This window comes from Populus trichocarpa, chromosome 2, assembly GCF_000002775.5.
Source record: "Populus trichocarpa isolate Nisqually-1 chromosome 2, P.trichocarpa_v4.1, whole genome shotgun sequence".
Taxonomy (NCBI): domain Eukaryota; kingdom Viridiplantae; phylum Streptophyta; class Magnoliopsida; order Malpighiales; family Salicaceae; genus Populus; species Populus trichocarpa.
The window spans coordinates 24722535-24743664 of record NC_037286.2 but is presented as its reverse complement, the minus strand read 5'-3'; the positions used below and the strand labels follow the sequence as shown (position 1 = coordinate 24743664).

General features: G+C 36.1%; 3 protein-coding genes across 6 annotated transcripts; all 3 read left to right on the top strand.

Annotated features, from left to right (window-relative positions):
- The first annotated feature begins 558 nt into the window (after positions 1-558).
- On the top strand, positions 559-5951 carry LOC7461501 (protein NPGR2). Of its 4 annotated transcripts, none has more exons than XM_002303089.4 (6): positions 559-877; positions 1435-1718; positions 2031-2283; positions 3052-4268; positions 4701-4863; positions 5488-5951. In XM_002303089.4, exons 2-6 carry the CDS (start codon positions 1458-1460, stop codon positions 5802-5804), a joined length of 2211 nt encoding a protein of 736 aa, XP_002303125.2. In that variant the 5' UTR covers positions 559-877; positions 1435-1457; the 3' UTR covers positions 5805-5951. The 4 variants fall into 4 exon arrangements, with proteins under 4 accessions (XP_002303125.2, XP_024451099.1, XP_052306524.1 ...); XM_024595331.2 differs by having other exon boundaries at positions 1376-1718; XM_052450564.1 differs by having other exon boundaries at positions 560-877; positions 4710-4863.
- Positions 5952-8022: 2071 nt separating this feature from the next.
- Positions 8023-10722, top strand: LOC7461500 (rho GDP-dissociation inhibitor 1). The gene is made up of 5 exons (XM_006386856.3): positions 8023-8563; positions 9375-9438; positions 9521-9742; positions 10165-10289; positions 10369-10722. Exons 1-5 carry the CDS (start codon positions 8336-8338, stop codon positions 10435-10437), a joined length of 708 nt encoding a protein of 235 aa, XP_006386918.1. The 5' UTR covers positions 8023-8335; the 3' UTR covers positions 10438-10722.
- A 4908-nt stretch (positions 10723-15630) lies between these two features.
- LOC7474513 (BRCA1-associated RING domain protein 1) lies at positions 15631-21127 on the top strand. Its single transcript, XM_024594581.2, has 13 exons — positions 15631-15954; positions 16055-16108; positions 16201-16271; positions 16424-16516; positions 16709-17148; positions 17772-18068; positions 18224-18324; positions 18471-18657; positions 18780-18886; positions 19220-19310; positions 19724-19889; positions 20348-20466; positions 20603-21127. The coding sequence occupies exons 1-13, from the start codon at positions 15674-15676 to the stop codon at positions 20972-20974; spliced, it is 2379 nt and encodes a 792-aa protein (XP_024450349.1). The 5' UTR covers positions 15631-15673; the 3' UTR covers positions 20975-21127.
- The last annotated feature ends 3 nt before the right edge of the window (positions 21128-21130 follow it).

The window sequence follows — 21130 nt, the reverse complement described above, 5'->3', positions numbered from 1 at the left end:
TTGATGTGCTGATGTCAAAAATGATTTTTAAAAAATGAAAAAATATCATTGACATGTATTTCGGTATGAAAAGTTATTTGAAAAACAACCACTAATACACTGTGAAACACTCTTTTAATATTGTAATTTAACATAAAATACATGTTTGATACTATGATATGATATGATATGATATGATATGTAATAATATTTTGCATTTAAAATATTAAAATATTTTTAATATTAGTATATTAAAGAATAAAAAAATAATATTTTTTTTTAATATAATACTTAAAAAAACATCTAAAAACAAAATGAGCCCCTCCTGTTTAGATCAAAGCCACAGTCTATGAAAATGTAAGTTAAACCTTAAGAAGAAAAACACTCCTCACAAATTGAATAGCTGTCAATCTCGTTAAATAACCGTTAAAGTTCCAGCACAGATTCTGAAGAGAACCATCCTACGTGGCACAAGAACAAGCCGCCTGTCTGCGCCACCGTGGTAAGGAAAAAAACTGAAGTGGGTCCCACGGAACAGAATTCCTTGCTGGAGAATTTATTTCGAAAATTTACTTATTTATTTTACAATTTATTTCACTTTGAATCTTCTCTTCTCTTCTCTTTTCTTCTCCATCACCATCCAATTCCAATTCGAATTCTGTCCCTTTCTGTTTTTATTTCTGCTAAAATAAAAATAAAATTAATATTCCAAGAAAAGAAAAAAAGAAGATAATTTAAGGAAAAGGAAAAGGAAAAGGAAGTTTCTTGGTTTGGATTTTTTTTATTCATTCAAAAGATTGAAAGTGAAGACTTTTGATTTGATATAATTCAAAAGATGGGTGGTGGTGGTGATGGTTATCTCTTGTGCTTGTGCCTTTTCTCTTTGAAAAAACAAGAAGTGAGCGTTTTTTCCTTTATCTCTCTCTTTCCATTTTGTTTTGCATATGGGAGTTGAGTTCTGAAACGGGCTTTCGTCTTTGCAATGGTTTCTGTTTGTAGATCTTTTGTTTTTATATGAATAGGGTTGTAAAGTTTCGATCTTTTTCTCTGTTTTTTTTTTATTGTTTTGGGATGTAGGGTTGAATTTGGGAGATGTTTGTTGGATGTTTTGAAGCGGGGTTGTTGAAATATTGATGATTTTTGTGTTTTGATAGGCACTTGTGTGGCTTCGAGTGCTGGATTTTAGGGTTTTGGGCTTTAATTATGATTTGTCATCTGTTATCTATAATTGCATATCGATGTTAATTGCATCTAGATTGAATTTGTGTTGGCTTTCTTTTTATTTGTTTCGATCAGTTTATGCATCCAAGAACTTGATTTTTTTAAGCTTAAGCATGAGTTGGATGAATCATTATGGTTTAAGAGGACATAGCATGATTGATGAACTCTTTTATAGGGTTTACCTGATCATCTTGCATTGAAGTTCTGATCGCTGATGTTGGGTGGTGTTTGAAGGCTATTAGGTCTTGTGAAAAATCATGAAGAGTAAATTTAGAGTTAACAGGAGGAAAAGAGAGATAACTAGGCAAGAACCTGGGAGGTTAATGGAGCGCCTCAGCTCTGGAGACCAATCAAGAGCAGTGGATGGAGTGAGACTTTCATCTGAGTCTCTTGCAACCAAAGAAAATCCCACAGGTGCATATTCTTCTAATAATGGTGTGCTGGACCTGGAACCAGACACCAGCAATCTAGAAGAAGCTGAATTATCTCTTCGTGGGCGTGGTTCTTTGAACTATGAGGTTTGTTTCTCCTGACTTTAAATTTCCATATTCTTCTTGATTCTTGATCAGACTGTTCGGCTTTCTTTAATCCTTGATCACAGTGAGTTTAAGTTACATTAAAAAGCTGTGTTGAAATTATCTTTGGATTTTCTTATAACAATTCAAAAGACTCATGTATTAAAGCTCATTAATTTTTCAGCTGATGTATTTTATCCACATGTTTCTGGATTTGAACTTTGAAGCTTAAAAGATTACTGGTGGGAATGAATCAACGTTGTGGATGGCTTTTATGATGGCTTGTCTTTAACACAAGATGACTGCAATTTGCAGGAAGCCAGAGCATTGTTAGGAAGAATGGAATACCAAAAAGGGAACATAGAAGCTGCTCTTCATGTATTCGAAGGAATAAATATTGCTGCTGTAACTCCCAGGATGAAAGTTACTCTGGCTAAAAGACAAGAACACCACAAGAGACACTCACAAAGTTTTGCTACCCCATCAATGTCTATACATGCTGCCAGTTTACTAATGGAAGCAATCTTCCTTAAAGCAAAATCATTGCAGCATCTTGGGAGGTTCAGAGGTACTTCTGCTTTCTGATCATAGTGTTCTGCAAAAAAAAAAAAAAAAAAACTCTTAGTACATTAGGTCACATTTTCTATGTTTCCTGGGATGCTAGTCAGCTTAAGAATACCAATGTTCGTTTAGGAGTTTTAAATTATTTTTTAGGCTAAGATGCCTAGAGCTCTCTCTCTTGTTTTTCTATTTTCTGTTTAATCTCTTCCTTTTCTACATCTAGATTTTGATGCTGCAGTGTCTTGGCTACTGTTAACGCCCAGTTTAAACTCCAACCCTTGAACGAACATCAATTCTTATTCAATCCCAATTCCACATGCATCAAACAAACAGTTAGCTTTATGCCCACCTAAAACACTGAATTCCTATGACCTAAAGGCTCTACTGTGTCTCTTCCTTTTATTAACTAAGTGACAACTTACCAAGCATCTCACAAATGAACCTATAAGAGACTTAATGTATGTTTCACCAAATTGAGTAGTGCAATTGATCAGTATGTCATATGAATGGCTTGATTTTGCTGCTGTCTTCATTGTCTTCATATGCCTCCATGACACGCAGTCATCTCATTATCCTTTGTCCCTCCTTCTCTCCTTCCCCACCCCTCACAAACATATATATGTTTAGGTGTGATATAATTTTTGTAGACATATAGCCTTGGACAAATTGGAAGAACTTGGAAGAAAATAAAAGAAAATGAAGTTTTGATGAGACATGGAAAAACTATCAAACCATCGTTGTAGTGGCTGATGTATGTTTTTAATCATCCTTGCAGAAGCTGCTCAATCTTGCAAAGTTATTGTGGACATAGTTGAATCTTCGTTCTCAGAAGGCATGCCTGAAAACTTTGCCGCTGACTTTAAATTGCAGGAGACTCTAAACAAGGCTGTTGAGTTGCTTCCAGAACTATGGAAACTTGCTGATTCCCCACGTGAAGCAATCATGTCATACCGACGGGCTCTCCTCCATCACTGGAACCTTGATGTAGAAACTACTGCAAGGATTCAAAAAGATTTTGCCATTTTTCTTCTGTACAGCGGAGGTGAAGCAAGCCCCCCAAACCTCCGCTCTCTGATGGACAGTTCATTTGCACCTAAAAGCAACATAGAAGAGGCCATACTGCTGTTAATGATACTGTTAAGAAAAATGATTCTGACAAGAATTGAGTGGGATCCATCAATCTTGGATCACCTTTCGTTTGCCCTCTCTGTTTCTGGGAGTTTAAAGGCATTAGCCGGCCAGGTTGAGGAGTTGCTTCCTGGGATTATTGATCGCAGAGAGAGGTATCATATTCTCTCTCTATGCTATTATGGAGCAGGTGAAGAATTGGTTGCTTTGGATCTATTAAGGAAATTGTTGCATAGTAATGAGGATCCAAAGCGTGTTCCGGCCTTATTAATGGCATCAAAGATATGTGGGAAGTCCTCTAAACATGCAGAAGAAGGGATAAATTATGCTCGCAGAGCACTCCAAAGCCTGGAAAATGACTGCAATCAATTGGAAAGCGTAGCAAATTACTTGCTGGGTGTCTCACTTTCAGCGCATTCTCAAGTAGCTGTTGCAGATTCTGAGAGGTTCACAAAACAATATGAGGCTCTTGAGGCCCTGGAATCTGCTGGAAGAATGACAAAGATGCAAGACTCTAATATTCTTTACCATCTCAGCCTAGAAAATGCAGAGCAGAGGAAGTTGGACGTGGCGCTTTATTATGCAAAGCACTTGTTAAAACTAGAAAGTGGTTCTACTATTAGAGGATGGTTATTGCTCGCTCGGATCTTATCAGCTCAGAGACTGTACAAGGATGCTGAAACTGTTATTAATGCTGCCCTGGACCAGACTGGGAAATGGGACCAGGGAGAATTGTTGAGAACCAAAGCTAAACTTCAAATTGCTCAGGGTCAGTTAGAGAATGGCATTGAGTCATACATCCAGCTTCTCGCTGTTCTTCAAATTCAGAGTAAGAGCTTGGGACCTGGGACAAAGCTGTATAAGGTTCGTGAGTTGATCCCAGCTAATAGAATTATAATTATGACAGTACTTATTAATTCACAAATCAGAAATGTTTTAACTTGCCAGGTGATCATTTTAGCCTAAATGTCCTATTTACCATCGCTTTTGGCTGTTAATAGGAATTTTTATTTTTTTGTATTTGCCGAGCTTTAGGTTATTAGGGTGTTTGTTTACACAGATTTTTATCGATCAAGAAAAATGGAAAAACACTTGCTTGAGTGAGATGTGGGAGGCAGGAAAATGGGAAGATTAGAATGCAAGCCATTTTCTTTACTTAAGACTATCAAGGCATTTGCGGTTCCTTTTTCTGGAAAACATGTATTTTTTAAATGTAGCAGTTACTTGTTCCCTTTTATTTTTCTTTGAAAATGTGCTATGAGAGAACTAGTTTATACTTAACTTTTTTTGTACTAGATTTTGCAGGACAATGGAAACCCTCCAAGTCATCTGGAATTGGAAGTTTGGCATGATATGGCTTCCGTCTACATAAGGTTGTCCCGGTGGCATGATGCTGAGGCATGTCTTTCCAGATCCAAGGCCATCAGCTCTTACTCAGCTTCTAGATGTCACACAACTGGTGAATTGAGATCTCACTTAAATTATAATTTACTTTGTCGGACTCCTTAATTCTGATTCTTCATCTTTTGAACTTCTTTCAATTTGTTCGTTTTAGAATTTAAATTTTAGGGAGATGGCTCTATTCTGAGTTTTGCCATGTTAAAATCTTCTATGCATGAAATATTTCTGAGCTCTGAAATGTGGTAATCGATGGTGTGCATAGAACATGTTGCCACTTTTGCCATAATCCTGATGTCTGAAATTCAGGATGCTGAAAAGCTATCAAATTTTTGTCTTCTTTCAAGCAATATATGGCATGCTTAAGATAGTTCTGTCCAAGCTAAGTCAGCCTCATGCCCTGCTCCAGCCCTTCTCGACTCCTCCTTTTCCTGTATATTTTCAAGTCTTTGCTTGAGGGCTAAGGTTTTTAGTTGGTTTGCCAAGCCAAAAATGGCATTAACTCCAAACCCCCATGAGGACCCGAATTTACAATGCGTTGGCTATACCAGTCAGATTCTTTTGCATAGAAAGCAATTAAGATTGATGGAGAGGTGTAGTTACTTTCTGTAGGCATTTTTTAGACTCTGAATTCTTTTTTGTAAACATAACCAAGAAAGAAATTAAGTTGTTGATTATCTTGCAGGTGTCCTTTATGAGCAAAGGGGGCTCTACAATGAAGCTCTTAAAGCCTTTGTGAGTGCTTTAGATATTGATCCCACTCATGTCCCAAGCTTGGTATCCACAGCTGTGGTTCTTAGACGGCTCAGGATGCAATCGAATGCAACCAGAAGCTTTCTAATGGCTGCTCTGCGACTTGATAGAATGAGCTCATCGGCATGGTACAATCTTGGCTTACTTTACAAAGCTGAGGGTGCTCCCTCCCCCTCCCTAGAAGCTGCTGAATGTTTTGAGGCTGCAACTTTTCTTGAAGAGACAGCACCAGTTGAGCCTTTTAGATGATGGACACTCACCACCAAGAGTTGTTGGTACTGTAAACGGCAGTGATTTTTTCTACTCTCCCCGCATGTATTATTTCGTGTGAGTTTTGCACATGGCTGGTAGCAGTATATACATAGCAGTAAGAAATAAAGTATTCTTTTTCTCATAGCCCTGTACTCCAAAACACACAAGAAATGGAGGCCATACATGAATCATTCCTCCTCCACCGATGCTATTGTTTGGATGGCTTTAAGCAAGATCTGGAACTAGTTATGGAGAATCTGCAAAATTACCATAACACCAAACACATAGCTGATAATTTTTTTTGAACTTTCCATAAAAATCCTAGTTCTCTTAATGCATTGGATTCCATAGAATCTGTGTTATCAAGATGAATTTTAGTTTTCTTAACGCATTAGAACAACATGGAACTCGATTATCGTACTTGTAGACCAAATATATGGCCACTAATCTCCGACAAAGCTCAGCAGTTGAGAGGAAATGGTTCCCAAGGAAACGTCAAAAATAATTTGAACGACTCGACGAAGGACGAAGGACGAAGAAAAAGGGTGTCAAAGTGAAGACAAATAAATAGTAAAAGAAAAAGGAACAGGGACCAGCCTTCATGCAGTGATGGTGGTCACGTTTAAAGAGAGAGGATCGCGACTCACGAGTAAGCCTTTTGCTATCATCAATGCAAATTGCAATGGCAGACGACAAATGGAGAAAAAGGCCCCTTTTTTTTAATAAGTAAAAAAAATATTAAAATGATATTTTTTATTTGGAAACTTGGATAGCGAATTAGGATAAATATAGATATGTTTTTGCATGCCCAAAATAATTGTGTTTAAAAATATTAGCTGTTGGTCTCAAGATTTAAACCTGAAAAAAATAATTAATTCTTTTTTTAACCATAAAGCTAGAAGGAGGATGACAAGCCAACTCGTTTTTGCCTGAAATAATATTTAAATTATTTTATAAGAAAACAAACAAGCTTAAAAATTGAATTATATTTCTATACATGAATTATAATAATAAAACAAAGAAGTAAAATCTAAACTTAGAAATTCATGCAAACGATAGTATGTCTTTGTGGGGCTTTGAATGCCGTCGGTTTATGTAAGAATACCCACCAATCCCGGCGAGATTGGCTGATGCTGGCCCTGTCAGATGGTCCACGTTGTTTTTCTTTCTAAAACGTCCTCGTACTTCCATTTTTTTACATTTTTCTCTTTTTTTTTTTATTCTCCTAAGTGATTTCTGTTTTTTATAAATCAGTTGTTGAATTTAATAATTAGAGGATAAAAGGGTTGAAACAAGTCCATCCTTGCGCATATATTAAAGTGAAAATTCCTCTTTCATTTTTTAATTTTTTTATAAAATCTAAAATTTTCATTGTATTTTTACACTGGTTATTTTTATGTTTCAAAAATATTTAAAAAAAATTAATTTTTTTATATTTTAAATTAATATATTTTTGTTATTTTCTAATCATTTTGATGTACTGATGTCAAAAATAATTTTTTTAAAATAAAAAAAATATTATTTTGATGTATTTTCAAATAAAAATTACTTTAAAAAACAATTGCAATCCCACTCTTCAACACGCTATACAAAGTTAAATATCCAATTATATATATATATATATAATATTTTTATTATGGTATAATTAATAAATACTTAGAGCCTTTAGTGTTGGTAAATGGATATATTTCCTACTATCTTTGTAGCTTGGAACACCGAAAAAACTCATAATAAGTTTTTTTTAATATTTTATTACTTAAAATAATCTTATTTTATTCCACACCACTCTTTGTAAATTTGGCATGCAAGAAAAAAAAAGTTAATAAGGATTAAAATTATAAAAAAAAACAAAACATTAATTTTTTTTTCTGATGAGTAATATTTATTTTTTAAAATATTTTTTTGTTTAAAAATATATTAAAATAATATATTTTATTTTTTAAAAAATATTTTTGATATCAATGTATTAAAAAAATTAAAAATATATATATTTTTAAATATTTTCAAAAAAATACTTTTAAAATATAAAAATAATCGTGCTATTACTCTACGTCCATCTCACAGCCGACACCTACCTCAAAAGTCAAAACTAAGACAAGACAAAGACAAAGACAAAAGACAGACCAGCTGACAAGCAAGGGAATTACTAGCATGTATTGGAACACCTGTGTTTTAGTCAATGGTTTTGTTAATAATTATTCTTTTCTCTTACTCTGGTTTCGAAATCTATTTTTGTTATGTATTTGGAAATATTTTTCAAAATATTTTTATTCTTTTTAGATTAATTATCAGAATAGATTTACAGGACTGTTCATAAAAAAGTTAAAAAAAAATCAATTTCGTTGGTTTTTTTTTTTAAAAGAAAATATTTTTTGAACACTTCATATTCAATCCTAACCAGTGGACTGTGGCCTGTCTCTGTCGTCTAAAATCTTGAAACTGGGGTTTTCTTGTTCAAAAGTTTCAATCTTTTAGTGGCTTATCAGTAACTGTAGAAACTCTAGAGAGAGAGAGAGAGAGAGAGAGAGATGGAAAGTGGCAAGAAGGCAGAAGCAGGCCCATCAACAACAACAAGAGGTGGTTTTGATGAGAAACTAGAAAGGAAAAGGGAAACCAGTGAAACCCCACCTGCTGTAGCTGCTGCTATCGATGATGATGAGGAGGATGATGGTGATGCTGTTGATAATGGAGTTCCTGTTGCTGGATTTGTTCCTGGGCCTTTGCTATCTCTCAAGGAACAGATTGAGAAAGACAAGGTTTTTCCTTACACCACTTTTACTTTTCTATATTTAACTTGGATTCGCAATTTTTGTTATGTCTAATTCAAGCTTAATAATTTCGTAATGGATTCTAGAAATCTTGATGTTTTCTCTTAGTTCCTCTTATCCTTTCTTTGGTTGCTGTATATGTGGAACATTTGCCGTGATAAATCTCGATTTTTGGGTAACATGCTTCTGATTTTTGTAATTGAGACCTGATAAAATGAGATTTGCTACAGATTAGTCCATTATTTGAGTGTTCCAGTGTGAGAGCTGGTCAGCCGACATTGCACTGAGCAGGTTGCTTTGCCTGTTTCTTTTCTCCCTTGTTAAATTCAACACCAAGCAAAGGGACCATTATTCTTTTAAGTTTGCATGTTAAGGGCCCAACTTTTCTCTACTGTTAGTGTTCTTAGATGGGGTTGTGACAGTTTTTTATTGTATGGGAAGCAATTTGGGTATATTACAGTTAATTTATCTCACTTCTGTTTCCCACAAATTTTTTAATTGATGCCTCCTTTGTGTTTCGAATAGTGGCTAATCGGTGATAGTTAACAAGGTTATAATGAAATATCAAGTGAAATTAATGTAAAGTTGGCAGCCGCAACAATCTCGAATCAAATGTTTTATAGCCTGTTTATTGTTGTTTACATTTTCTTTTGTTCTTCATTCGACAAAATAAAGTACAACATGGGATCATTTTAACCATGTGATGCCATGACATGAAAGTAAAAATCCAACTCACTGGCATGGCAATGGCTGCTGGATACATATGAACATAATTTTAAAAGCCAGTTGTGCTTTGCAGGAAGATGATAGCTTGAGGAGGTGGAAAGAGAAGCTACTTGGCTGCGTTGAAAGTGATTTGAATGGTTTGATTCAGGCATCCTTTTAGTCGATAACTGAGTTTTTCCCGTTTCACATAATCACGTATTTATATTTGTGTTTTGTTAGGCCAACTGGAACCTGAAGTCAAATTCCACTCGATAGGAATTATATCTGATGACATTGGGGAAATAAACACTCCCTTGCCTGTTGATGAAAGTCAGAGTGGTCATCCCCTTTTCGCTCTCAGGGAAGGATCTCGATACCAGCTTAAGCTAACATTCAGTGTTCTGCACAATATTGTTTCTGGCCTTGCATACTCAAATACAGTGTGGAAGGGGGGGATACAAGGTGCATAATCATCTAGCCCTCTGCATTTAGAACTTTTTACTTTATGCTTCTGAAGGGATGGATAAGTCTTGCAGATATGACTAATTAAACCTACATCTGTTATCAGTACCAAAAGGTGGCACTTCTTAAAAAAATAGATAAAAATCAGATGTTATTCGAGTCTTATCAGGCTTTATACCATAGTAGGTTACAATAACATACACGGACAATTTTGTTCCTTTCTTTCTCATTTCTGATTGGGGGTTGGCTGATGAAGGCGTAGATACAAGTGCTAAAGAGAGCAATCATGTCATCCTCACACTACTTTCAATCTTTTAGTTTGTTAAGATCACATATCCTGCAATTGTGCATTTTGTCTCTCAGGGAACTGTTTAATTATTACCATTAGCTATCTGTGACTGTTTTCATTTCTTGAGTGTCAGTTGATCAAAGCAAAGGAATGCTGGGTACTTTTGCTCCTCAGCGGGAACCATATGTCCATACTTTGGAGGAGGACACAACTCCATCTGGTGTGCTAGCAAGGGGAACTTATTCTGCAAAGCTTAAGGCAAACATCATTTCGTGAGAATTTCTTCTGTGTGCTACTGTTAAGCTCTTTTTACATTCTTGGTTGCTGTTTGATGCAGTTCGAAGACGATGACAGAAGATGCCATATGGAGCTCAAATATTCCTTTGAGATTAAGAAGAGACGCTAGCCAAATTTTGCTGCGAGGAGTTTCCTCATGTTTTCATGTGTTTCTTTGTTCCTTTTCTTTTTGGTCTTATTAAGTAAACAGATGTTTTTCGAACCTGTTGAATTTACTATAGCATTTAGGTGCAAGGAAATATAGTTTTCGTTTTTTTCTTAAATAACTTGTCTCTGCTTCTTTGAATCATAACTTTTCGCCTCCGTTGATGTGGGAGGAACATGATGAGTTCTTGCTGCCACAGCAACCGAGAGTTCATCCGGCAAGTAAACTTGTTTCATCCTTTTGCCTTTCCGATTCTTACTCGAGGTTTTCCTTCATCTGCAATTCAACTTTGCTTCAAATTCAAGGCTTATAGTCAAATTTCAGTACTGACAGCAATGAAAATGAGTAGGAATAGGTTAAGTGACAATCCATCTCAGTGAAGTTACGACAGTTAAATGGTCACTTGAAAAAAAAATTCATTCATCGTTTTATTGCAAACTGTTCAAAAAATAATTCAAGTGATGGAACCTTCAATGGATCTGTAAACTCTAACCCATTTCATTTCTTCAAGCTATCAAATGTTTTCAGCACACAATACATCATCACCCGTCAGATCAACCATTTACTACGATATGCTTGGAAGTTTAAATCTACCTGATCGTATGCTCGTGGGGCCCCACCATGCTCAAGGTTGAACTCCATGGCTCTCTGCTCAGGATAGGTTGAGTTGTATTCTAGAGAAAATTCACACCTTGTTTAGCATCTGATGACCTGATCAATGCATGACGACTGAAATCTACTTTGTGTTATAGCCGCTCGCTTATGAGGAGCAGGTGGCTAGAGTTAGGAAGCATTGTTTTAGACAAAAGACAAGATGCCCGCTCTGGATACAACAGAGATGAAGACTGCTAGCAGTTCTGAAACTTCTCACCAGTCCACTGGTGCATGAAGCGCAGTTCCAGCTTCTGAAAACATAGAGCGTTCTGGTAGTTGCATCATTTACAAACCAATTCCAGCCAGGCAAGAATGTGGGAGGCAACTGTGGGAACCACAGATTTATGCTACTTGAAGCTAGTCACAAGTAATGCGGACATCAAAGAAACAATTAGATTCGCTAAACCACTTAGCCAACAGGATTTCTTCTCAAACAATACCAATCACCACGAGGTTCTTTAAAAGCTTCAAACTTCAGTAGTATTTTTTTTTTGGAAAAGGAACTTCAGTAATATTACATAAGTAAGAAATCCATGCAACAATTTCACACATCAAAACCCGTCTCTAGTGGCTTGGCCCCCCTTGCTTTAGCCCCAGATATCCGTGTCGATCCAAGTCAGAGGCAGAATTGCTCTAATCACCTTAATTTACCCTCATGGGATTACTTCCTTTTTGCTCAGCAATGTTCTGTAACTTCATACCACTGCTCAAATTTCTGATTCAAACTCATTCGCTAGAGAATACGAAAACATGTAGCTTCTATTGTATAGGTAATTCAAGAGTGCATCAGCTGAAGAATTCTACAACTTGATAGAGAATGAGAAAACCTATATTCACAGTACTCAAGCCATGCACATCAAGTTTTCCCATGGTCCCAATAACAATCTTCATCTCTTAAAGGGGCATGTCCCCTTCATCCCTATCATCTCCGTATCTTCTATCTCGATACAATAACCAAATGTTACCACAGTAACTGTACTTTGCAGTCATAGGTACTACAGAGAATGTCATGCACCTTTATTAAGCTCCCAAACTGCTGTCCTCTTTCCTGGAATACTCTCAGAATCTTCATAATATGCAATATACTTTACTCTTGGAGACCTTGTCATGTTGGGAACTGTATCTACTTCATGCTGATGTTCTACTTTCGAATCCACTAGCACATCAGATCCATCATGCTCTCACTGCAATTTTAGGAAAACAACCAGGAAAGCCAAATTCTCAAAGAAAAGTTCATTTCACTGGCTAGGCAACATATTAGACTGTAACTGGCAATTTGAACATTTGTGGTAGAGACATGAAAGTATGAAACCATTGGTGCTTATCCATCTTAAGTAAAACCATTTTACTACGTAGATACTACACTTGAAACAATCCAAATCAAGTTCGAAGATTGCTTGTACAAGGCACAAAATACACCAGTGGTTGAAAACTTGCTGCAATTTTTATTTTTTCTGCGTCAAGCATCATACTATAGTAGCTTGTTGCTGTTTACATTTAAGTGTTTTCTCGTGATAAGTATCAACATATTAGTTTTAGGTATTTCTCGTACCTTAATCTATAAAAACAACCGTTTCATTTTATAAAAAAAAAACAAAATATGTACTAATCTCAATAACTCATATTAATATCTAGTCTTAATAAAATAATGACCGAGAATATTTTAGGAATAATACTCTTATACAATAGAAATCTCATGATTATAATAACTTTATAATTTTCTTTATAAATCATTTTTGTCTCAAAAACTTTATCTTTATTCTAGATTTATTAATCAAATATTTAATGAATATTAAAGATAAATAAATCTTTATTAATAAATTAAATATATTTACATGAAAAAAGCCAATGACTTCGTATAACCAATTAATTAACTACATGTCATATACAGTAACACACATAACAAGGTAGATGAAGCTATGGGAATTTTAGAAATGGAAGAAGAGAATTTAGAAGAGTGCTGGTTGAATCAGGCAATATGCCACAGGATGTTTCAATGTTATACAAGTCTGTGATTTCTGAGAGGAAAGCAATGCTGATGTTGCAATTAACTCTAATGGCCAAAAAGTCAAGGATAAGTGCTCCAAAGCTTCAGAAGGCACTTGTTGGAATCTCCAGAATATGTGAAAGTCATCTTGCAACTTACAAAGTGCTGAAGCATTATCATTCTCGTATCGCGAGTGGAAAACAAGATTTGCAGAGTCAAAGGTGTTTTTATATGGGGGACTTTCGAGATTTGTTTTTTCAATGATTTCTCAATCTGCAAGGATCATTATGAAAGCCTTTTGCTGTTTCTTTTGCTAAATATGTTATGAAAGTCTCAGAGGTAAGCAGCAGACTGTCCACAGCTGTGGAGTCCGTGCAATTTGAAATGTTCTTTTGCTCTTTGTTAGAATCTCAGAGATTGGTGTTGAGGCCATGCTTGATTGAGCATATCCACCCTTGCTTGGAAGAGGTTCTTGATCAGATACATGTAGACCATTTTAAGAAAGTCTTCTGCATCTCACAGCAACTGATGCTTGGGTTTCGGATAGATATCTTCTGTTAGCTACTCTTCTATGGTTGTTGGGCAACGAACAGAATATTGCCTGCTCACCAGCAGCCGTAGGAAGTTCATAACTGTGTTGTTTCAGGTTTTGCTTGCTTATTTACATCCAGAAAAAAGAACCATAATAGAACAAGAAAGAGAATTAGCATGAGAGAAAAGGAAGAATCCGTTGACTTTCGAAATCCTTGGTTCTCATCAAATCATCAAACCCTCCTCTTCAAGACGATCCTTATCCCCGAGGTCAACTTCTGGGAACTGCAAATTCATCATTACGAGGTCTTCCCATGTAGCTTCAATCATGAACAAAGGATAGTTGCTGCCCAAGAGACTAGAAGGAAAGGACATCTGGTTCGATTTGGATATAAAGTCCAGGTTTGGGGCCGATTGCAATCCCAACAACAGTGCCACCGGTGCCGTGACTGTTTGCCAGACCCCCCGGAATGCCAAGAGTTAAACCTGCTAAACTGTTCGGAGACCATTGAACGACCAAACAATTCTGACTGTCAGTTTTACAGCGCGCGCGCACACATATAGTGCCATCATCTATGTTTTGAGAGAATGCCAAATTGTTCGTGTTGAGTTAACCAGTATACTATATAGACTTTGCACTTCAGTTGGAAGATTCTATACTAAGAGGACTCAAGAACCTCTTCCCAGAGTACAAAGCTATCCTTGAAAGAGCCATCACCTCTGCAACAGCCAACAGATGAGTCGAGAAAGAGTGGCTCAGGCATAATTTCGGCAGAGACTGTGCCTCAACAGGTTTCTATTCTGGCAAATCTATCAATACTAGAAAATCTGTTCTCTAGCAGGATTTTTTAGTGTTTTCGGAAGCAACGATCATATTGATTCTGAGCTAATGAAAAACCGACCAGTTGGTTCTCGTCAGCTAGAACTTGAAAGTGGTGTACTACACTACTACCCATTCAAGATGCATCTGCTAGGCTCAGAGCTCATCTTTTTTTTCCAAGATAAATTGAGCCATTAAACATTTCATTTTTTCGAAAAATTCACCTCCTTGGGATGCCAGAGTCCGATGGATTCAGCCATGTTCATGTATAAATAAGTTAATTTGAAACTATGGGTTCTAATAAATTTATTTTCTTTATTTAGATGGATATGAGTGAGGACTATGGAGGTTTATAGATTTTTTCCCATATATACTTTGAACTTGTTGCTTGACATGACATAGCCATATGCTATGAACCTTAGATTGTCTTCTATTATGTTTACGAATTTAAATGGAATTTTATATATATATAAAAAAAGCAACCGTGAATCAAATCAACATTTATAGTAACTCAAATCCTTAAATACCGTTTTCTTTCATTATCCTGTTGTTTTCTCTGTATTTGTAAAACCTCGCCTGACCAGTCTAAAATTAAAAAAAAATAAAAAGAAAAAATTCTTCTAATTTGATAAAAAAATATAAATTAATTTGCTGAATTAATTAACTAGTAAAAAAGTTTGATCTATATTAATCTTCCAATCCATAACCTAGTCCTTGTTCTAAATAGATTATAAATCGAGTTTTACAACTATGATTTTATATGTATTTAGTATTGCAGTGCAATATATTTTTTAATTAAAAATATATTAAAATAATAATATTTTTTTATACAAATTTTTTTTTAAAAAACACTTTTAAAAACCAAATCAAAACTTAAAAACAAAAAAATTATATATATATAAATCACTCTTTTATGTTTGTTTTGCACATCCTTTTCCTCTTATCACGCACGCATAAAATTATTATTCTTCCATACATTCAATTCACATATATTTTACCTTATTGCATGAGCGGCCACTTCACCTAGTTAATTTTCTAAAAGCTTTGCTATTTTTGTTTTAAAAAAACAATCAAATTACCCCTAAATTATTATTATTTAATATACAGTAGAATATATATATATATATAAAACGGAAATAAGATAAGAAACTGAGGAAAAGCAAACGAAAAACCGCCGGCGCGGAAACCAATTAAAAAGGCGCGCTTTCATGGCACCACCTCTGCCGCCAATAACCATCTCAAAAATCGAAAAGTTCTTCCCTTACCGCCAACACAAAACGAGACTAGATCCCAGCCGTCCACGTGCACTCCTTTCCCTTCCATCAATCACCATCCCCTATAAACCTCCTCCTCCTCCTTTGCCACTCGGCTCCCACCCCTTCAAAGCAGAGAAAAAAATGGCGGGCTCAGTGAAACAGAGCGTTAGCTCTATGAACCCATGGGTTCTTCATCTCCAGAAATTGGGTCTCGAGCTCAAATGCCCTCTCTGGTTTTCCTCTCTCACTCCCCTTTTTTTTTTCCAAAAAATTTCTTCTTTGTGATGTTTAATTTTAAGAATCGTTTTTTTTTTGTTGTTGAAAAAACTGCAGCTTGGAATTGTTGAAGCGACCCTTTTTGCTACCTTGTGATCACATTTTCTGCAAGTTAGTAAATTTAATAGCTTTGGTAATTTTAATTATTTTTGTTTTTGTCGAAGGCATGGTTTTGCTGATTTCATCGAGTTTCTTTCTTTCAGTTCATGTTTGCCCAAAACAATACAGTTTGGATCCGAGTGTCCTCTCTGTAAAGCTCAATATGGCGACTCAGGTAGGTCTCTTGACCCTTTTGATAAATGGTTTCCCATTTCCCGTGTCTGATTTTTTCAAAAAAGGAAGCTTTTTTTGTTAAGATTTTTTGGTTTAATTTGGTAAAATATGAATTGAATGTATGGAAGAATAATAATTTTATTTGGGTTTCAGATTTGAGGTGTTTGCCTTTGGTTGAAAACATGGTGACAATCTATAGAAGCTTGGATGCAGCTTTCAGTGCCAGTATTTTGCAGTCTCGTTCTGGTATGGTATCTTCATATACTTTGATTTGACATTCAGTTTTTATTATTTTGATATTAGACTTAGTGGAGTATCCTTGGGGCAGCTCTCGCGTCAACGGAGACTAAGGACTCTTTGATATTCGTTGTTTGGAGTGGTTTCTTAGAGTTTTTATTTTTAAAAGTAAATGTTGGTTGTGGATGGTGATTTTTGCAGAGACTGGTGGGGTTTTGAAGCAGTGTCCGGCTTCGAAGAGTAGTGATAGTAAGGATAATAAATTAGTGGAAGCTCACTGGGGGAATAATTCTAGTAGTGGACAATCTAAATTAATGTGCAATGATGTAGCTTGTGCTCCATCGAATTGTTCAGTTGGAAAAGGGGTTCGAAAGAATGTAGCGATGGGTAATTGCAATGTGCCAATGCATGTCAAGGATAAAGAGTATGGGGTGATTGGTAGTGTAGGGGGTGCGTCTAATGATAAACAGAATGCCAATTCTCCACCGGTAGGCTCGCAGGTAAGAGCTAGGGGGCTACATGAATCCAAGGCTTTTCAAATGGACTTGAATCAGGCAGATCAGTTGTCGCCTAGAAGTCCTCCTTCATTTGGTGATAATAAGGATTCAGAAAACGACAGTAATGATCAGGGAGGTGATGATGTAAGAACTTAACTATTGCTTTTAACAATGATCTTGCAGACTTTTTCTTAATCACATGTGTAAAGTGCAATTATCCTTTGCAGTGGTCTGGAAACTCCTTACTGCTTACATTGATTTCAATTTTTTTATTCTGCTCTTATCTTCACACAATGAAAGTTTATTGTACAATCCATTCTGTAATCTACGTCATGGATTTATGAAACATAACAAAAGTTTATGGATATTGACCATTTCTGACAGTAGAAAATTGCAAGTATAAACTTTTGCTCCCCCAATGTAAATGTACTGGCAATTTCTATTCTTTTTGTGGTAAAAGTGCTTACCTTGTGTATTTGATTCTTATATTTGTTTCCAAAGCTTCTAAGCACTATATATGCTGCTTGCTCTTCTTATAGGAGTGATTAATATAGAAATTTAGTTGAACATGTCTCCCTGCCTATGCTCTTGATTTTCTGGTGTTTTTAAGATTGCTTGTAATAATTTCTTTGCTTGTTAAGCATGTTTATTTGCTAGTGTTGGTTAGTTAGCTCTCATTTGGCAGTGACAGTACATTTTGAAGTGCATAAAAGTAAGTCTTTCAAAGCATTCACTTTTCTGAAGTCCACAATGCTTCTGTTTTTCAGAGTCTACAAAATTATAAAGCAGAAAACTTGGTTCAACTAAATTCTGACAACAAAAGAAGACAAGAGAGGCATAGCACTTCTGCTTCTGAAACCGAGGAAGGTCATTTGAGGGATTCAAAGAGACATAAGAAGTTGAACTACAGTCCATCGGATCTGGGTGCAAATAATATTGGTCATATCAAACCAAATGCACCTCCAACTGAAAATTTGATAACCAGTTCTCAATTAGAGATTCCTGCAAATTTGAATAACTCGTTTAATGATTGTGGATTCTGCCACTCCTCCAGAATCACAGCGGTAAACATCTATTTATCCCTGGCTTTTGTCTGTCTTTGTGCAATCTATAGTTTTGTGTGCCATTTTGTTGCTGCTAGTGAATTATCTAGTATACCATGGAAAAGTATATTTTGGTGCTTACATCTTGTGTCTTCTCCCCCCTCCTTCCATTTCAGGATACTGGTCCAATGTTGCATTTTGCAAATGGAAAGCCAGTAGAGGGAGTTGAAGCAACTCTATCCGACACTATACATGTGCATGCTGTGTGTATTGAATGGTATGCCATTATGCCTTTTTTGTTATCAATGTTTAGGTGAATGACAATTTGATGTCTAGTGAAACTGTTAAGAAGTTTCCCTCTTGCTATCTTTCTTGTCATAACTTTAATACTGAGAGCAATATGTAACTAAATTTGAAATACAGGGCACCGCAAGTCTATTTTGTTGGTGAAACTGTTAAGAATCTGAAGGCAGAACTGGCCAGGGGTGCAAAGCTTAAGTGCAGCAAATGTGGGCTGAAGGGAGCAGCTTTAGGCTGCTATCTAAAATCATGCAAGAGAAGTTATCATGCTCCCTGTGCAATGGAAATTACTAAATGTCGATGGGATTATGCAAGTGTCTTGTACTCTACTTATATTACAAATTCATGTGCTTATGTTGAAGGATTCCTTTTGCATCACTTCAGGGAGTTGAGCTTGGAGTGCTAACAAATTTCTTTATTGGTTTCTTACAGGAAAACTTCCTTGTGCTTTGCTCTGCTCATTCTTCAGTAAAATTTCCAAGTGAGAAGTCCAAGGCTAAGAAACACAACCAGAAAACTTCTTCTGTGCTGACTTCAGTGTAAGTTGCGATTCTCTTATTCCTTGTAGGTACAAAGTTAACAAACTGAACAAAATTGAAGTTGGATCACTCTTATCAACTCCTTGAACTCCCTCTCTATCCAATTCTCTTGCTCTCTATTGAATTTTTCTGTCAGATTAATGATGAAGTATCTTTGATGTTGGGGATTGTGAGCAAATTACTGTTTATTCAAAGGGATTTCAAAGAATGTTTGTCTGCTAAGAAAACAAATTAATTGGAACGTTTTCCATTTGTCAATGCTATTAGTAAATAGGCCGTTGCTTGTTATTAATGCAAAATCTGTTTGACATGATTTTTGCTATTATCATGCAGCGCCCCACAACAGTCTAACTTTTGGGTGGGATCATGTAATGGAGCAAAGAAATGGGTTTTCTGTGGATCTGCTCTGTCTTCTGAGGAAAAGGTCAGTTCAGATCATGGTTGATGTCAGTTTTTCTCACTTCTCAATTCAGAGTCATTTCCCATATGGTGGTTCAGGATAGTTGTCATTCTTGGGATGATCTTGATAAGCCATGGTGTCTAGCATAATGATTGTTATGCAATGGATGCCCTTTTTCTGGCAACATATTGTTAAAACGGTGTTTTTTGGACTTAGAAAAATGGTTCAGTTTAGTTTTGTGATTTGAGCCCTCCACGTTTAGATTATTGCATGTTGCAATAAATCAAACTTGCTATGTTCATGACTGTTGTGCTGTGCACAGTGGCCTGGTGTGATTGAGAATTAGTTGATCACATTGTTCATGTTTGAGATTTAAGATGAGGAAATGTCTTTCAGTATTAAAATTACTTAGTTGCAACTTGTTTTCTCTGGTACAGTGTCTTTTGGTGAAGTTTGGAAGCATGATTGGTGTGCCAGTGAACAAATTCTGGGCATCAAATGTCACACATGTGATTGCAGCCACAGATTCAGATGGGGCATGCACCAGGACGCTGAAATATCTTATGGCCATTTTGAATGGGAAATGGGTTCTTACAATAGATTGTGAGTCTGCCCTTGTCTTTGACTTGATTACTTATCGTCTAAACTTGAGTTTTCATTTGTGAGTAGTGTGCTGAAGAAATTTCTTAGACGATCCTTGTTCTTCCCTCACTGTTATAAATTTAGCAGCCTAAGACTGAACTGATAGCCCTGGCCAAGCAATGTGCCTGTATTATTATTATTATTCAAAAGAAATTGAGGATCATCAAAAGGGGTTGAGTTGACAGGGGGATAAATTGATCAATCGGATGGTGAGAAAAATGTTTACTACCATTGATGAAAGTACCGAGGTTGTACATCTTTAAAAAAAAAAACGAGCAAATCCGCCCTATTTTTTCCTTTTCCTTTTTAATTGATTGCTTCAGAGTTCATGGCACTTCGTTTGTCTTTCTTCCTTATTTTTTGAGATGTTGCTTCATCAATTTCTTGCTATTAACATGTTGCAAGTCTAACCTTGGCAGGGATAAAGGCTTGCATGGAATCTATGCATCCTGTGGATGAAGAAAATTATGAAATTATTCTTGACTGCCATGGAAGCCGTGATGGCCCAAAAAATGGCAGGCTTAGTGCACTAAATAATGTAAATTTCTTCTTGAGTACCCTATTTCTAAAGCATGATTATGAACTTGTAGTATACCTTTGTTCTCTGCTTTTCTTTTCTTTTCTCTTTTTTATTGCGTCTCTTAAAAGCCCTGGTTTAATTGTTTCTTTTGCAGGCACCGAAACTTTTCAGTGGCTTAAGTTTCTGTTTTGTTGGAGATTTTGTGGCTGGCTACAAAGAAGGTCTCCAGAGTCTGGTTATTGCGGCAGGAGGTACACTTTTGAAGAGCGAGGAAGAATTGGTGGAACAAAGACATGAGCCGTTATCTCCTTCAACAACACTAATTGTTTATAACCTTGATCCCCCACAAGGGTGCAAATTAGGAGAGGAAGTTTCAATTATCTGGCAGAGAACCAATGAAGCACAGGATTTAGCTGCTAAAGTTGGATCCCAAGTCATTGGTCACACATGGTTGTTGGAGTCTATCTCCTCATACAAGTTACAGCCTTTTGTAAACTGGGACAGCATCATCAATTCTGATAGCTAGATAGTCCAGATGTAAGGAGGTTCCAACTTGCCTGCCCTATGTTAATTTGTTGGCAAACACAAGGCTCTGTATTTTTGCCTAGGATAATGTAACGTGAATACAACTACTTGCAAATTGCATCAAATAATATGTGACTTGTTTTTCTTTGGATCATTG

Excerpts from the sequence above, each read along its gene's own strand:
- LOC7461501 (XM_002303089.4), top strand. The coding sequence starts at position 1,458 with ATGAAGAGTAAATTTAGAGTTAACAGGAGGAAAAGAGAGATAACTAGG. Across the intron at positions 1,719-2,030 it reads GTGGTTCTTTGAACTATGAG|GAAGCCAGAGCATTGTTAGG; the intron begins GTTTGTTTCTCC and ends TGCAATTTGCAG. Across the intron at positions 2,284-3,051 it reads GCATCTTGGGAGGTTCAGAG|AAGCTGCTCAATCTTGCAAA; the intron begins GTACTTCTGCTT and ends TCATCCTTGCAG.
- LOC7461500 (XM_006386856.3), top strand. The coding sequence starts at position 8,336 with ATGGAAAGTGGCAAGAAGGCAGAAGCAGGCCCATCAACAACAACAAGA. Across the intron at positions 8,564-9,374 it reads AACAGATTGAGAAAGACAAG|GAAGATGATAGCTTGAGGAG; the intron begins GTTTTTCCTTAC and ends TGTGCTTTGCAG. Across the intron at positions 9,439-9,520 it reads CGTTGAAAGTGATTTGAATG|GCCAACTGGAACCTGAAGTC; the intron begins GTTTGATTCAGG and ends GTGTTTTGTTAG.
- LOC7474513 (XM_024594581.2), top strand. The coding sequence starts at position 15,674 with ATGGCACCACCTCTGCCGCCAATAACCATCTCAAAAATCGAAAAGTTC. Across the intron at positions 18,658-18,779 it reads CTAAATGTCGATGGGATTAT|GAAAACTTCCTTGTGCTTTG; the intron begins GCAAGTGTCTTG and ends GGTTTCTTACAG. Across the intron at positions 19,890-20,347 it reads ATGGGTTCTTACAATAGATT|GGATAAAGGCTTGCATGGAA; the intron begins GTGAGTCTGCCC and ends TAACCTTGGCAG.